This window comes from Panulirus ornatus, chromosome 63 (assembly GCF_036320965.1).
Source record: "Panulirus ornatus isolate Po-2019 chromosome 63, ASM3632096v1, whole genome shotgun sequence".
In the NCBI taxonomy this organism is placed as follows: Eukaryota; Metazoa; Arthropoda; class Malacostraca; order Decapoda; family Palinuridae; genus Panulirus; species Panulirus ornatus.
The window spans coordinates 2,635,079-2,653,373 of record NC_092286.1 but is presented as its reverse complement, the minus strand read 5'-3'; the positions used below and the strand labels follow the sequence as shown (position 1 = coordinate 2,653,373).

The window sequence follows — 18,295 nt, the reverse complement described above, 5'->3', positions numbered from 1 at the left end:
ATATATGTCAACTTGTATCAAATATATTTCATTAATCTTTGGTGAGACGTGTAGATATGGTGTCATGGCCTGACGTGCATTGTCGCACACACACCTTCTCACGGACGGTCGTCAGTGTTATGTGGTTATCAGTGGCAAACATTTGTCTCTGACTTAATTCACGAGTCTGTCGTACACACTGATCTTAATATGTAGACAACGTGACATGGTAACTTTCTTGGTGACATAGTAAGCATGTGTGTTCTGTAAGACAGCACTAATACATATATATATATATATATATATATATATATATATATATATATATATATATATATATATATATATATATATATATATATATATATATATATATATATATATATATATATATATATATATATATATATATATATATATATATATATATATATATATATATATATATATATATATATGTGTGTGTGTGTGTGTGTCGTTTGATTTTATGGTTTAGTAAAAGTTCACCGGAAAGTATATATATGCTGGAGTAATGAATGGAGTTGGGGGCACATGACCAGAGAAATGGTTCGTCTGTGGAGCTGAGGTCCATGTAACTGGAGGGTGAGGGGGGATGCCCCATGCCTCACGTGCCAACACGGGTGGGGAGTAGTATTGTTGCCGATCCTCACCAGAGGGGCGGATGGCTTCTCATGATTTTGATTCACCTGTGTTTGTACTGAATGTGAGATGGCTACATTAGCCTAGTGCAGCGGGTGCAGGGCGAGATACATGTGTCTTGTAAAAGGTTTGATCTGTAGCTGTGAATGACGGAAGGTTTCAAGGAACACCTTTAAAGCTACGTTTTCTGTGTCTGGAATGACAATGAAATTCTTGAACCTAAATTCATGTGAATTTATGGTAGTGTTAGTGTGGTCATTACGGAGTTTGGTTAGATGTAGTCATGATGCTGGATCCTTGTACTGGAGGAGCGGCTACCAAGTCAGGTCAAGGCCTCGTCCCTGACCCCAGCAAGACAATACATTTATAAGATTAACAGAATCAGTAAAATACAAAAAGTTTTTGTCCGTTTTATTTTCCTGGAAAGAAAATGCAGCCTGAACAACTCGTTCCATCGTAAGGATAGTGGTGGTGAAGCCATGGAGTGGTCATAAGACTGTTGTACGTGTCGATGATAAAGCTTGCCAAGCACTCCATCTTAACAGACTCAAGAAGAGAAATGATAGAATACAGAGGAAAAAATATACATATATAACAAGACGAGAAAATCGGTATAGTCGCTACATTAAGCAACAATTGCATATCATCTAACCTAACCTCATACCTAAGGTGTGCATGGGAGGCATTGTAACATCTCTTACTGAGAAGCAATGACAGTAGATGTCTACACTCCCGACTGATGTCCTCATTCTACATCCCAGCCCCAAGCTGACCTTGTCTTGCGTCGAACAAAAAAAGGATGTGACATATCGTCTGTCGGTCTCTTGTCTGAAGGTCCTTATATGTTCACTGGTGTAGGAGATGAGGGTAGGAGGGCACGCCAGAGGAGAGGGAAGGTGTTGTCCTGGTGAGGGTGAGGCTTGACCAGGTGAGAGGGACGCGATGGTGGTGGCCAGGTGGGTGAGCCTTCCTCGTCATGTTCTGCCCACGTCACTCACTGGCAGCCTAATGAGGTTTAATGTTTTCGAGAGTATATAGAAGGATGGACATATAGAGGGAGGAGACTCGAGAGAGGCATGGTGGAGAAAGTCTGGCTAGGGGAAGTGAAAGGACGGAAGGAAGCTGTACCTTCCTGGCCTGTACCTGTCACATGGGCCGCCTGGCCTGTACCTGCGGCAGGCAGGGGTTGACTTGTGCGCCACTCGCTACGGCATCAAGGGAGGCGAGAGCATCAACTAAGCTCCTCATGTGTTTACAGGGAGGTGTTGAGGTACGATGGATTGTACCACATGTTGAGGAGAAAGTGTACCACCTGGTGAACTCCCTCACGCACCGCCACAGGTAATGGTTCCATACATACGTCAGGTTACTGGATGATGTCACAACTCACGGTTTCATAGGTCAGGTCATTGGGTGATATTGCAGGTCATAGTTTAGGTCACTGGCTAACGTGGGTGACATGGTGTGGACTGTGGCTGTCGTGGTACTGTGGTGGAGGAGTGCGGTGAGAGCAACTTCCCTGGCTGGTCCACAGGAATGATTTCTTACTAACATTACACGACGCAATGTCATGTACATACAGCCCACAGCCACAAGTCTGGCCCAGCGTGATCACGATAACTGACTCCTACCTACAGTATGACACCCCATCTGGACAGCCCATCGTTCCCTACTGTCAACACTTGTTGTGAGACAACCCTGCTAACTCTTACCACCAGAAGGTACGCTGGCAACACTTGCTGCAATTTGCATTACACTTCACTTCCACAGTGTTGCCTGCCTCAGAACGCTAGCGCTTACACTGTCATCACCTTACCTTATAGAAGTGACACAGAGGATTGGACACCGTCACGGGACGCATAGGAGGGGAGAGGGTTAGAAACCGTCACGGGATACAGAGGAAGGGAGAGGGTTGGACACTCTCGGGTAACAGAGGAAGGAAGAGCGTTGGACATTGTCACGGGATCCAGAGGAGAGAAGGGATTGGACATTGTCACGGGTCACAGAGGAAGGGAGAAGGTTGGACATTGTCACAGGACACAAAGGAAAGGAGACTGTTGGACGCTGTCTCGGATCACTTTGGAAAGGAGATGGTTGGATACTGTCACGGGACACAGAGATAGTAGAGCGGGAGAGCGACACCCTAAGCTTCACCAGCGTCGCGGGACAACGCTCTAAGGTGGCTTGGGTTCTGTAGATTCTGATGTGGTTTTATGTATTTCTTGTTTCTTTGCTTCCTCTTCTTCCTTTTCTTTATGTTTCTCTTTTTCTGTTTTCTTGAGTTTATTGTCAGTTGTTTTCTTTGTTTTCTTTTGGATCTGGTTTTCTTTTTCCTAAAGTTGTTTGTTTGTTTATTGTCGTGTGTATGTTTCCTCTTGGTGCCATGTCTCGCCACCAAACTCTTCCCCTTACTGTATCTTCTCCTCTCACGTTTCTTTCTCTTACTTATCTTTTCAATTTTTTTTCCACTTCTCTTTTTTCCTTTATTCTTATTCTTGGTTCTTATTACGCTTTTCACCCTTTTGTAAAATTTATCCCCAGATTTCTTCTTTATTTTCTTCCTGTGTGGCCTGGGAAGGTAGGAGGAACAGAAGACTGACTCCCGTGTGTTGTTGTAGATCCAGGCCAGGTAGTGGGTCACCTTGGTGTACACTCCTGTGAGGGAGGTGGACAACATCACTACAACACACACACACACACACACACCTAACGTCGTCCGACCAGGTAGTATTAAGGACAATGACCATACTGTATGTGACCTTGTATATGATAATGACCATACTGTATGTGACCTTGTATATGATAATGACCATACTGTATGTGACCTTGTATATGATAATGACCATACTGTATGTGACCTTGTATATGATAATGACCATACTGTATGTGACCTTGTATATGATAATGACCATACTGTATGTGACCTTGTATATGATAATGACCATACTGTATGTGACCTTGTATATGATAATGACCATACTGTATGTGACCTTGTATATGATAATGACCATACTGTATGTGACCTTGTATATGATAATGACCATACTGTTGTGACCTTGTATATGATAATGACCATACTGTATGTGACCTTGTATATGATAATGACCATACTGTATGTGACCTTGTATATGATAATGACCATACTGTATGTGACCTTGTATATGATAATGACCATACTGTATGTGACCTTGTATATGATAATGACCATACTGTATGTGACCTTGTATATGATAATGACCATACTGTATGTGACCTTGTATATGATAATGACCATACTGTATGTGACCTTGTATATGATAATGACCATACTGTATGTGACCTTGTATATGATAATGACCATACTGTATGTGACCTTGTATATGATAATGACCATACTGTATGTGACCTTGTATATGATAATGACCATACTGTATGTGACCTTGTATATGATAATGACCATGCTGTATGTGACCTTGTATATGATAATGACCATACTGTATGTGACCTTGTATATGATAATGACCATACTGTATGTGACCTTGTATATGATAATGACCATACTGTATGTGACCTTGTATATGATAATGGCCATACTGTATGTGACCTTGTATATGATAATGACCATGCTGTATGTGACCTTGTATATGATAATGACCATACTGTATGTGACCTTGTATATGATAATGACCATACTGTATGTGACCTTGTATATGATAATGACCATACTGTATGTGACCTTGTATATGATAATGACCATACTGTATGTGACCTTGTATATGATAATGACCATGCTGTATGTGACCTTGTATATGATAATGACCATACTGTATGTTACCTTGTATATGATAATGACCATACTGTATGTGACCTTGTATATGATAATGACCATACTGTATGTGACCTTGTATATGATAATGACCATACTGTATGTGACCTTGTATATGATAATGACCATGCTGTATGTGACCTTGTATATGATAATGACCATACTGTATGTGACCTTGTATATGATAATGACCATACTGTATGTGACCTTGTATATGATAATGACCATACTGTATGTGACCTTGTATATGATAATGACCATACTGTATGTGACCTTGTATATGATAATGACCATACTGTATGTGACCTTGTATATGATAATGACCATACTGTATGTGACCTTGTATATGATAATGACCATACTGTATGTGACCTTGTATATGATAATGACCTTGCTGTATGTGACCTTGTATATGATAATGACCATACTGTATGTGACCTTGTATATGATAATGACCATACTGTATGTGACCTTGTATATGATAATGACCATACTGTATGTGACCTTGTATATGATAATGACCATACTGTATGTGACCTTGTATATGATAATGACCATACTGTATGTGACCTTGTATATGATAATGACCATACTGTATGTGACCTTGTATATGATAATGACCATACTGTATGTGACCTTGTATATGATAATGACCATACTGTATGTGACCTTGTATATGATAATGACCATACTGTATGTGACCTTGTATATGATAATGACCATACTGTATGTGACCTTGTATATGATAATGACCATACTGTATGTGACCTTTCAACTGACCATCAGCCGGAGTATGGGTGATCTACTCTAGTCTTTGGTAGTACCTTGCCTCGTGACATCAATACATGAATGAGTTTTATAATCATTGTGATATTTATCATTAATGTTCCTGGTAGCGTCACAGGTAGTCTTGTCTTGTTAATGAAACAAGGACAATATTATTTTAAGGACGACCGCCATAACAGATGTACTACCTAACTTGGTTCCATTTGTTACTGACCTGGGTAGCGGTAGTGATGACCTGTGTGAATAACAGTACTGTTGACCTGGGTCAAGTGTCACAGGTCAGGACTGTGGGCCTGTTAATGGTTCTTTGGCGACCTGACCTGGGAATGTGTCACGGCGTGTTTACTGGAGTTACTGACCGGGGGGAGTGCTGCTACTGACGGACTGTGGCGCTAATGCCCTGGACACTGCCGGTGACAGTGAAGGTACTGACCTGGACAGTGGTGTCACTGCCGGTGACAGTAAAGGTACTGACCTGGGTAGTCAGGGAGGCCGCAGCCGATGCCCCAGCTGGTGACGCCGATCAGGAAGTACCTCTTCTGTCTTTCTTCCAACCAGGTCAGGGGGCCGCCAGAATCGCCCTGGTAGAAATGTGTAGGGTCGTTACCAGACATGACACAGGCTAGCCAACATGTGGCAGAGGGTTGTCAACATCACCACCACCATCAACAACAACATCACCACCAACAGCAGCAACACCACCACCACCACCACCAACAACAACAACAACAACATCACAATCACCAACAACAACAACATCACCACCATCACCATCACAACCACCATCAGCAACATCACCACCACCACCATCACCATCACCACCACCATCACCATCACCCACCATCATCACCACCACCACCACCATCAACAACAAAATCACTATCACCAACACTACCCCACCATCTCCATCACCACCACTACCTTCACCATCACAATCAACAACATCACCACCATCACCTTCTCCATCACCATCAACAACATCACCACCAGCACCACTTCCATCACCATCAACAACATCACCATCTCCACCACCATTAGCATCACCACCATCACCATCACCAACACAGGAGGCACACTCACCTGGCATGAGTCGGAGGTTCCTCGCCAGGCGCACAACATGTTTGAGGTGATCTCGTCTGAGAAGAATTTGAAGTTGTGTCGACATTTGCCCATGGGTAGTACTGTGGGCAGGAGATGTGTGTGTGTGTGTGTGTGATCAATGATAGGTTCACCTACACACAACCTCTCACACAACACTGCTCACCTACACACAACCTCTCACACAACACTGCTCACCTACACACAACCTCTCACACAACACTGCTCACCTACACACAACCTCTCACACAACACTGCTCACCTACACACAACTTCTCACACAACACTGCTCACCTACACACAACCTCTCAACAACACTGCTCACCTACACACAACCTCTCGCACAACACTGCTCACCTACACACAACCTCTCACACAACACTGCTCACCTACACACAACCTCTCACACAACACTGCTCACCTACACACAACCTCTCACACAACACTGCTCACCTACACACAACCTCTCACACAACACTGCTCACCTACACACAACCTCTCACACAACACTGCTCACCTACACACAACCTCTCACACAACACTGCTCACCTACACACAACCTCTCACACACTGCTCACCTACACAACCTCTCACACAACACTGCTCACCTACACACTACCTCCTACACAACATCTGCCTCACCTACACACAAACCCTCTCACACAACACTGCTCACCTACACACAACCTCTCACACAACACTGCTCACCTACACACAACCTCTCACACAACACTGCTCACCTACACACAGAACAATAGTTATTAATTAAATCGCATGACTAATTCATGATTGTAATGACTAGGATACCTCAAGGGTGAAACATTAGTCCAGAACTTTATATAACACAATGGTCATCTAGAACTGTCTTTACATTTTCCTGACGATATAACGTTAAGGTGTGCCACTAACAAACTATCAACCTGGTATACACGAGGCTGGTATACACGAGGCTGGTATACACTAGGCTGGTATACACGAGGCTGGTATACATGAGACTGGTATACACGAGGCTGGTATACATGAGACTGGTATACACGAGGCTGGTATACACGAAACTGGTATACACGAGGCTGGTATACACGAGACTGGTATACACGAGGCTGAAAATAAAATACAACTCCATGATGTTTCCAAAGTCACTTGAATAGATCCAACAAGAAAAGAAGAGTTAGTGATATATAAACAAGAAACCATGTTAGGATACAGTGTTAGTGATATATAAACAAGAAACCATGTTAGGATACAGTGTTAGTGATATATAAACAAGAAACCATGTTAGGATACAGTGTTAGTGATATATAAACAAGAAACCATGTTAGGATACAGTGATGATATATAAACAAGAAACCATGTTAGGATATAATGAAACAGATTTCTGTTCCTGAAACCTTGACACCAAACTGACTCTCTAACTCGCTCGCAAAGACACCATATTGACCCAGTCTAACTGGATGGTAAAGATGCCATATTGACCTTCGGTACCTCGCTAGTAAAGTCATCCTCGTGACCCTCAGTAACTAGCTACATGGTCGGTATGTTTCGTACCTCTGCGGAATTAACTAGTGGGCGGAACAAAATTGATTTGAAAGAATGCAAAGGATAATAACACGATGAACACCAGAACTACACCTTCCCTTGTGTCTTCACACCCCACCTCACCCCAAACACTTACCCTTCAGTGTGGCGTGTCGCAGCCTGGGCGAGCCCAACTTATGTCCTTCCTTGACCTTGCCCCAGCCCATGACGATGACCTCCTCCTTGTAGTAGATCAGGTCATGCGGGGTCAGGCAGATGGGGTTGACCCGCCAGGTAAAGTACAGCGGCTTGGCCAGCTTCAGTAGGGCAATATCACTGTCAGTCGTCTTGTGGTTGTAACTGTAGAGAGGACAGTATAGTTAACCCACACCTGCAGCCACACCTGCTGGTTCTGATCACACCTGCTGGTTCTGACCACACCTGCTGGTCCTGACCACACATGCTGGTCCCAGCCACACCTGCTGGTCCCAGCCACACCTGCTGGTCCCGGCCACACCTGCTGGTCCCAGCCACACCTGCTGGTCCTGACCACACCTGCTGGTCCCAGACACACCTGCTGGTCCTAGCCACACCTACTGGTCCTAGACACAACTTGCTAGTCCCAGACACAACTGCTGGTCCCAGCAACACTTGCTCGTCTCACGAGTGCAAAGTTTTGCTTGGGTCAAACAGGCTATCAAGGTAACAACACTTGACCCGTGAGTAGCACAACAATAACTGCAGTGACCTCCCGCCTGTGGTAAACCACAGTGGCCTCCCGCCCGTGGTTAACCACGATGACCTCCGCCCAGAGTATATTGACAATGATTTCATCTCAAGGTAGATTTCCTCGGTGCCGAACTTGTTTACATTTGCTTCACATACAGCAAACATCTTGCATATCCTTTAGTTTGCTCGTTCTTGTCCACAGCAAAATATACACATGTAAATGTCAGGTTAAGAAGGACACAAATCCATCACAAACATATATTGGTATATAAATCTACGTATCAGGTCATCGTATCATTACTGGAACCTGGACTATGATCAAAGTTGCGAGAGTAAGGTCTTTCAAAATGTTGTCGTTCCATTAAGTTTGATTAATCCAGGAATTCATGTTTCCTGCTCTGAAAATACCTGGTGAATAAAGTTTTTTTTTTCATACTCCAAGATCTGGATCAGTGCCACAGGTTTTGTAAAGTTGTAGGTTGTGGGGTTGTAGGAGAGAATCCACATGAGGCAGAAGTTGTGTGGGGTTATGGAATGTGAAAGAATCTGTCTTCTTTGTCTGTTTTCCTGGCGCTACCTCGCTGAAGCAGGGGGTAGCGATGCTGTTTCCTGTGGGGCGGGGTAGCGCCAGGAATGGATGAATGCAAGCAAGTATGAATATGTACATTTGTATATAAGCATAAGTTTGTGTATGTATATGTACATGTATGTATACATGTTGATATGTATATGTATGTGTACGAGCTTGTATGGGCGTTTATATACATATATATATATATATATATATATATGGCCAGAGAGCGTTATTGGATTACGTATTAATTGACAGGCGTGCGAAAGAGAGACTTTTGGATGTTAATGTGCTGAGAGGTGCAACTGGAGGGATGTCTGATCATTATCTTGTGGAGGCTAAGGTGAAGATTTGTATGGGTTTTCAGAAAAGAAGAGTGAATGTTGGGGTGAAGAGGGTGGTGAGAGTAAGTGAGCTTGAGAAGGAGACCTGTGTGAGGAAGTACCAGGAGAGACTGAGTACAGAATGGAAAAAGGTGAGAACAATGGAAGTAAGGGGAGTGGGGGAGGAATGGGATGTATTTAGGGAATCAGTGATGGATTGCGCAAAAGATGCTTGTGGCATGAGAAGAGTGGGAGGTGGGTTGATTAGAAAGGGTAGTGAGTGGTGGGATGAAGAAGTAAGAGTATTAGTGAAAGAGAAGAGAGAGGCATTTGGACGATTTTTGCAGGGAAAAAATGCAATTGAGTGGGAGATGTATAAAAGAAAGAGACAGGAGGTCAAGAGAAAGGTGCAAGAGGTGAAAAAAAAGGGCAAATGAGAGTTGGGGTGAGAGACTATCAGTAAATTTTAGGGAGAATAAAAAGATGTTCTGGAAGGAGGTAAATAAAGTGCGTAAGACAAGGGAGCAAATGGGAACTTCAGTGAGGGGCGCAAAGGGGAGGTGATAACAAGTAGTGGTGATGTGAGAAGGAGATGGAGTGAGTATTTCGAAGGTTTGTTGAATGTGTTTGATGATAGAGTGGCAGATATAGGGTGTTTTGGTCGAGGTGGTGTGCAAAGTGAGAGGGTTAGGGAAAATGATTTGGTAAACAGAGAAGAGGTAGTGAAAGCTTTGCGGAAGATGAAAGCCGGCAAGGCAGCAGGTTTGGATGGTATTGCAGTGGAATTTATTAAAAAAGGGGGTGACTGTATTGTTGACTGGTTGGTAAGGTTATTTAATGTATGTATGACTCATGGTGAGGTGCCTGAGGATTGGCGGAATGCGTGCATAGTGCCATTGTACAAAGGCAAAGGGGATAAGAGTGAGTGCTCAAATTACAGAGGTATAAGTTTGTTGAGTATTCCTGGTAAATTATATGGGAGGGTATTGATTGAGAGGGTGAAGGCATGTACAGAGCATCAGATTGGGGAAGAGCAGTGTGGTTTCAGAAGTGGTAGAGGATGTGTGGATCAGGTGTTTGCTTTGAAGAATGTATGTGAGAAATACTTAGAAAAGCAAATGGATTTGTATGTAGCATTTATGGATCTGGAGAAGGCATATGATAGAGTTGATAGAGATGCACTGTGGAAGGTATTAAGAATATATGGTGTGGGAGGAAAGTTGTTAGAAGCAGTGAAAAGTTTTTATCGAGGATGTAAGGCATGTGTACGTGTAGGAAGAGAGGAAAGTGATTGGTTCTCAGTGAATGTAGGTTTGCGGCAGGGGTGTGTGATGTCTCCATGGTTGTTTAATTTGTTTATGGATGGGGTTGTTAGGGAGGTAAATGCAAGAGTTTTGGAAAGAGGGGCAAGTATGAAGTCTGTTGGGGATGAGAGAGCTTGGGAAGTGAGTCAGTTGTTGTTCGCTGATGACACAGCGCTGGTGGCTGATTCATGTGTGAAACTGCAGAAGCTGGTGACTGAGTTTGGTAAAGTGTGTGGAAGAAGAAAGTTAAGAGTAAATGTGAATAAGAGCAAGGTTATTAGGTACGGTAGGGTTGAGGGTCAAGTCAATTGGGAGGTGAGTTTGAATGGAGAAAAACTGGAGGAAGTGAAGTGTTTTAGATATCTGGGAGTGGATCTGGCAGCGGATGGAACCATGGAAGCGGAAGTGGATCATAGGGTGGGGGAGGGGCGAAAATTCTGGGGGCCTTGAAGAATGTGTGGAAGTCGAGAACATTATCTCGGAAAGCAAAAATGGGTATGTTTGAAGGAATAGTGGTTCCAACAATGTTGTATGGTTGCGAGGCGTGGGCTATGGATAGAGTTGTGCGCAGGAGGATGGATGTGCTGGAAATGAGATGTTTGAGGACAATGTGTGGTGTGAGGTGGTTTGATCGAGTGAGTAACGTAAGGGTAAGAGAGATGTGTGGAAATAAAAAGAGCGTGGTTGAGAGAGCAGAAGAGGGTGTTTTGAAGTGGTTTGGGCACATGGAGAGGATGAGTGAGGAAAGATTGACCTAGAGGATATATGTGTCGGAAGTGGAGGGAACAAGGAGAAGAGGGAGACCAAATTGGAGGTGGAAAGATGGAGTGAAAAAGATTTTGTGTGATCGGGGCCTGAACATGCAGGAGGGTGAAAGGAGGGCAAGGAATAGAGTGAATTGGAGCGATGTGGTATACCGGGGCTGACGTGCAGTCAGTGGATTGAATCAAGGCATGTGAAGCGTCTGGGGTAAACCATGGAAAGCTGTGTAGGTATGTATATTTGCGTGTGTGGACGTATGTATATACATGTGTATGGGGGGGTTGGGCCATTTCTTTCGTCTGTTTCCTTGCGCTACCTCGCAAACGCGGGAGACAGCGACAAAGTATAAAAAAAAAATATATATATATATATATGTATATATATATATATATATATATATATATATATATATATATATATATATATATATATATATATATATATATATATATGTGTGTGTGTGTGTGTGTGTGTGTGTGTGTGTGTGTGTGTGTGTGTGAAAGGCGTGCAAGGAATAGAGTGAATTGGAACGATGTGGTATACCGGGGTCGACGTGCTGTCAATGGATTGAACCAGGGCATGTGAAGCGTCTGGGGTAAACCATGGAAAGTTCTGTGGGGCCTGGATGTGGAAAGGGAGCTGTGGTTTCGGTGGATTATACATGACAGCTAGAGACTGAGTGTGAACGAATGTGGCCTTTGTTGTCTTTTCCTAGCGCTACCTCACACACATGAGGGGGGAGGGGGTTGTTATTCCATGTGTGGCAGGGTGGCGATGGAAATGAATAAGAGCAGATAGTATGAATTATGTACATGTGTATATATGTATATGTCTGTGTGTGTATATATATGTATACATTGAGATGTATAGGTATGTATATTTGCGTGTGTGGACGTGTATGTACATACATTTGTATGGGGGTGGGTTGGGCCATTCTTTCGTCTGTTTCCTTGCGCTACCTCGCTAACCCGGGAGACAGCGACAAAGCAAAATAAAAATAAAAAAAATGTATATATATGTATATGTCTGTGTGTGTGTGTGTGTGTGTGTGTTTGTGTGTGAGTTGATGGTCCATTCTTCATCTGTTTCCTGGCGCTACCTCGCTGACGCGGGAAACAACGATTAATTATAGTAAGTAAATAATAATAATAATAATATTAATAATAATAATAATAATAATATATATATATATATATATATATATATATATATATATATATATATATATATATATATATATATATATATATATATGTGTGTGTGTGTGTGTGTGTGTGTGTGTGTGTATTCGGTGCATTACGCATGACAGCTAGAGACAGTGTGAACGAATGTGGCCTTTGATGTCTTTTCCTAAGGCTACCTTGCGCGCGCGCAGGGGGAGGGGGTACCCTTTCATGTGTGGCGGGGTGGCGACAGGAACGGATGAAGGCAGCTGGTATGAATATATATGTACATATGTATATATGTATATGTATGTATACGTTGAAATGTATATATATATATATATATATATATATATATATATATATATATATATATATATATATATATATATATGTATATATATATATATATATATATATATATATATATATATATATATATATATATATATATATATATATATGTATATATATATATATATATATATATATATATATATATATATATATATATACCTATATACATATATATATGTATATATATATATATATATATATATATATATATATATATATATATATATATATATATATATATGCCTTTGTACAATGGCACTATGCACGCATTCCGCCAATCCTCAGGCACCTCACCATGAGTCATACATACATTAAATAACCTTACCAACCAGTCAACAATACAGTCACCCCCTTTTTTAATAAATTCCACTGCAATACCATCCAAACCTGCTGCCTTGCCGGCTTTCATCTTCCGCAAAGCTTTTACTACCTCTTCTCTGTTTACCAAATCATTTTCCCTAACCCTCTCACTTTGCACACCACCTCGACCCAAACACCCTATATCTGCCACTCTGTCATCAGACACATTCAACAAACCTTCAAAATACTCATTCCATCTCCTTCTCACATCACCACTACTTGTTATCACCTCCCCATTTACGCCCTTCACTGAAGTTCCCATTTGCTCCCTTGTCTTACGCACCCTATTTACCTCCTTCCAGAACATCTTTTTATTCTCCCTAAAATTTACTGATAGTCTCTCACCCCAACTCTCATTTGCCCTTTTTTTCACCTCTTGCACCTTTCTCTTGACCTCCTGTCTCTTTCTTTTATACTTCTCCCACTCAATTGCATTTTTTCCCTGCAAAAATCGTCCAAATGCCTCTCTCTTCTCTTTCACTAATACTCTTACTTCTTCATCCCACCACTCACTACCCTTTCTAAACAGCCCACCTCCCACTCTTCTCATGCCACAAGCATCTTTTGCGCAATCCATCACTGATTCCCTAAATACATCCCATTCCTCCCCCACTCCCCTTACTTCCATTGTTCTCACCTTTTTCCATTCTGTACACAGTCTCTCCTGATACTTCTTCACACAGGTCTCCTTCCCAAGCTCACTTACTCTCACCACCTTCTTCACCCCAACATTAACTCTTCTTTTCTGAAAACCCATACTAATCTTCACCTTAGCCTCCACAAGATAATGATCAGACATCCCTCCAGTTGCACCTCTCAGCACATTGACATCCAAAAGTCTCTCTTTCGCACGCCTGTCAATTAACACGTAATCCAATAATGCTCTCTGGCCATCTCTCCTACTTACATAAGTATACTTATGTATATCTCGCTTTTTAAACCAGGTATTCCCAATCATCAGTCCTTTTTCAGCACATAAATCTACAAGCTCTTCACCATTTCCATTTACAACACTGAACACCCCATGCATACCAATTATTCCCTCAACTACCACATTACTCACCTTTGCATTCAAATCACCCATCACTAATACCCGGTCTCGTGCATCAAAACCGCTAACACACTCATTCAGCTGCTCCCAAAACACTTTCCTCTCATGATCTTTCTTCTCATGCCCAGGTGCATATGCACCAATAATCACCCACCTCTCTCCATCAACTTTCAATTTTACCCATATTAATCGAGAATTTACTTTCTTACATTCTATCACATACTCCCACAACTCCTGTTTCAGGAGTATTGCTACTCCTTCCCTTGCTCTTGTCCTCTCACTAACCCCTGACTTCACTCCCCAGACATTTCCAAACCACTCTTCCCCTTTACCCTTGAGCTTCGTTTCACTCAGAGCCAAAACATCCAGGTTCCTTTCCTCAAACATACTACCTATCTCTCCTTTTTTCACATCTTGGTTACATCCACACACATTTAGGCACCCCACTCTGAGCCTTCGAGGAGGATGAGCACTCCCCGCGTGACTCCTTCTTCTGTTTCCCATTTCAGAAAGTTAATACAAGGAGGGGAGGATTTCCGGCCCCCCGCTCCCGTCCCCTCTAGTCGCTTTCTACGACACGCGAGGAATACGTGGGAAGTATTCTTTCGCCCCTATCCCCAGGGATAATATACATATGTATATACACACACACACACACACACACGCGCGCGCGCACACACACACACACACACACACATACATATATATACATAAGAAAAATGTAAGACACAATTTAGAAAACAAACTTTTAGCTTGAAATGAATGAAAAAATGAACGTCACATAATGGTTCAACCTCTGGCTATGGAAAAGGAAATGTACAATGTGCATAGTGCCATTGTACAAAGGCAAAGGGGATAAGAGTGAGTGCTCAAATTACAGAGGTATAAGTTTGTTGAGTATTCCTGGTAAATTATATGGGAGGGTATTGATTGAGAGGGTGAAGGCATGTACAGAGCATCAGATTGGGGAAGAGCAGTGTGGTTTCAGAAGTGGTAGAGGATGTGTGGATCAGGTGTTTGCTTTGAAGAATGTATGTGAGAAATACTTAGAAAAGCAAATAGATTTGTATGTAGCATTTATGGATCTGGAGAAGGCATATGATAGAGTTGATAGAGATGCTCTGTGGAAGGTATTAAGAATATATGGTGTGGGAGGAAAGTTGTTAGAAGCAGTGAAAAGTTTTTATCGAGGATGTAAGGCATGTGTACGTGTAGGAAGAGAGGAAAGTGATTGGTTCTCAGTGAATGTAGGTTTGCGGCAGGGGTGTGTGATGTCTCCATGGTTGTTTAATTTGTTTATGGATGGGGTTGTTAGGGAGGTAAATGCAAGAGTCTTGGAAAGAGGGGCAAGTATGAAGTCTGTTGGGGATGAGAGAGCTTGGGAAGTGAGTCAGTTGTTGTTCGCTGATGATACAGCGCTGGTGGCGGATTCATGTGAGAAACTGCAGAAGCTGGTGACGGAGTTTGGTAAAGTGTGTGGAAGAAGAAAGTTAAGAGTAAATGTGAATAAGAGCAAGGTTATTAGGTACAGTAGGGCTGAGGGTCAAGTCAATTGGGAGGTGAGTTTGAATGGTGAAAAACTGGAGGAAGTGAAGTGTTTTAGATATCTGGGAGTGGATCTGTCAGCGGATGGAACCATGGAAGCGGAAGTGGATCATAGGGTGGGGGAGGGGGCGAAAATTTTGGGAGCCTTGAAAAATGTGTGGAAGTCGAGAACATTATCCCGGAAAGCAAAAATGGGTATGTTTGAAGGAATAGTAGTTCCAACAATGTTGTATGGTTGCGAGGCGTGGGCTATGGATAGAGTTGTGCGCAGGAGGATGGATGTGCTGGAAATGAGATGTTTGAGGACAATGTGTGGTGTGAGGTGGTTTGATCGAGTAAGTAACGTAAGGGTAAGAGAGAGGTGTGGAAATAAAAAGAGCGTGGTTGAGAGAGCAGAAGAGAGTGTTTTAAAATGGTTTGGGCACATGGAGAGAATGAGTGAGGAAAGATTGACCAAGAGGATATATGTGTCGGAGGTGGAGGGAACGAGGAGAAGAGGGAGACCAAATTGGAGGTGGAAAGATGGAGTGAAAAAGATTTTGTGTGATCGGGGCCTGAACATGCAGGAGGGTGAAAGGAGGGCAAGGAATAGAGTGAATTGGAGCGATGTGGTATACAGGGGTTGACGTGCTGTCAGTGGATTGAATCAAGGCATGTGAAGCGTCCGGGGTAAACCATGGAAAGCTGTGTAGGTATGTATATTTGTGTGTGTGGACGTGTGTATGTACATGTGTATGGGGGGGGTTGGGCCATTTCTTTCGTCTGTTTCCTTGCGCTACCTCGCAATACGCGGGAGACAGCGACAAAGTATAAAAAAAAAAAAAAAAAAAATATATATATATATATATATATATATATATATATATATATATATATACATATATATATATATATATATATATATATATATATATATATATATATATATATATACTGTGAGTGTGTGTGTGTGTGTGTGTGTAGAGAGAGAGAGAGAGAGAGAGAGAGAGAGAGAGAGAGAGAGTACCTACTCACACATCCAAATCTCTTTTCATACAACTTGTATGACTTTAATATGTTAAAGATGGTTAGTTGCACAGTTTTTAATTCTATCTTGTGAATGGACTGGTCAAAAGACCCTATGTAAGAGAAACGTTAAGGTTAAAGGAACACAAACGAAAACGTTTGTGAGACTATGTAAGTAATCTATAATGAAAATAATTGATACATACAACATAGTCTGATAGATAGAGTTATGACAATGACCTACTGATATATATGTTATATAAGTAACTTTTATCAGCAAGCTGCATCGGTGGTAAGGTCCCCCCCCCCTCCCCCCCCACACACACCTTAGAAAACTCCGTTAATTTTCGTAGTTATCCATACTTATGACTATTTTCTACGATGTGAAATTTTACCATTTTCTTTTCTCATCATTTTGAGCTTGTGACGCGAGCCTCGAGATGGCAATGTGTGCGTGGCCGTCGAAGAATTCCCTTAATGTATGTACATAGTCTGAAGTTACTTTCCTTGGTTCTGGTCGTACTTGCCTTGCCAGTGTCATCATCAGATGATCAGACTGGCGTGAACCTTGTTGTTGTGAGGGACACGAGGTGTAAAGTGCAGCAGAACATAAGGATTTATAACGTTATTCATCTCGCTCAAGTTGCCTGCATTGTTTACCATTCCGGAAGTCCTCCAAATTCTGGCTCTTCCTGGATCTGCTGGACACAGGTGACCGTAACAGAAACTTCTTCAGTACTTCCTCTGGTAACTACAACAAGGCAACTCAACACGTGAATCAAATATATAGAAAATACAAGTAAGTTATTTTATTATTTTGATTTGAAAATAATGAATGAACGATTGATGTTGTTTGACAGCCAGTTACTGGGTTAGGCGGCTGAACGAAATTAATGTTTTCTTACCTAGGATCAGTGTATGTTGCCAGACTGTCTAATGACTGTTTATGATTTGTTTTATATTCTATTATACCTTGTGTGTAACAAGACCTGGCATATAATGAAACCTATAATATAACAAGACTTGGTATATAGCAAGACATGGTATATAACAAGGCCTGACATAAAGCAATACCTTATATATCAGAAGGCCTGGTATATAACAAATCTTGCCTATAACCAGACCTGTTATTTGCATAGCTTGCCAAATCACACTGGTTCATATTACGAATGTAAACGACAGAATGTTTATCATATTGTGCATACCATTAATGGTGTTCAATGTTTATCATATTGTGCAGACCCTTAGTGGTGTTCAATGTTTCTCATATTGTGCAGACCAT

The 18,295-nt window shown here is 41.9% G+C and overlaps 1 protein-coding gene across 1 annotated transcript in view; it reads right to left on the bottom strand.

Annotated features, from left to right (window-relative positions):
* Positions 1-1,042: 1,042 nt before the first annotated feature.
* The window catches only part of LOC139745845 (uncharacterized), a 31,220-nt gene continuing 13,967 nt past the window's right edge, over positions 1,043-18,295 (bottom strand). The window contains exons 6-9 of the mRNA XM_071656446.1: positions 8,001-8,203; positions 6,311-6,411; positions 5,706-5,811; positions 1,043-3,294 (exon numbers count right to left, since the gene is read on the bottom strand). Coding sequence (XP_071512547.1) covers positions 2,783-3,294; positions 5,706-5,811; positions 6,311-6,411; positions 8,001-8,203 — 922 coding nt within the window. The 3' untranslated portion in view covers positions 1,043-2,782. The remainder of the gene's footprint in view (positions 3,295-5,705; positions 5,812-6,310; positions 6,412-8,000; positions 8,204-18,295) is intronic.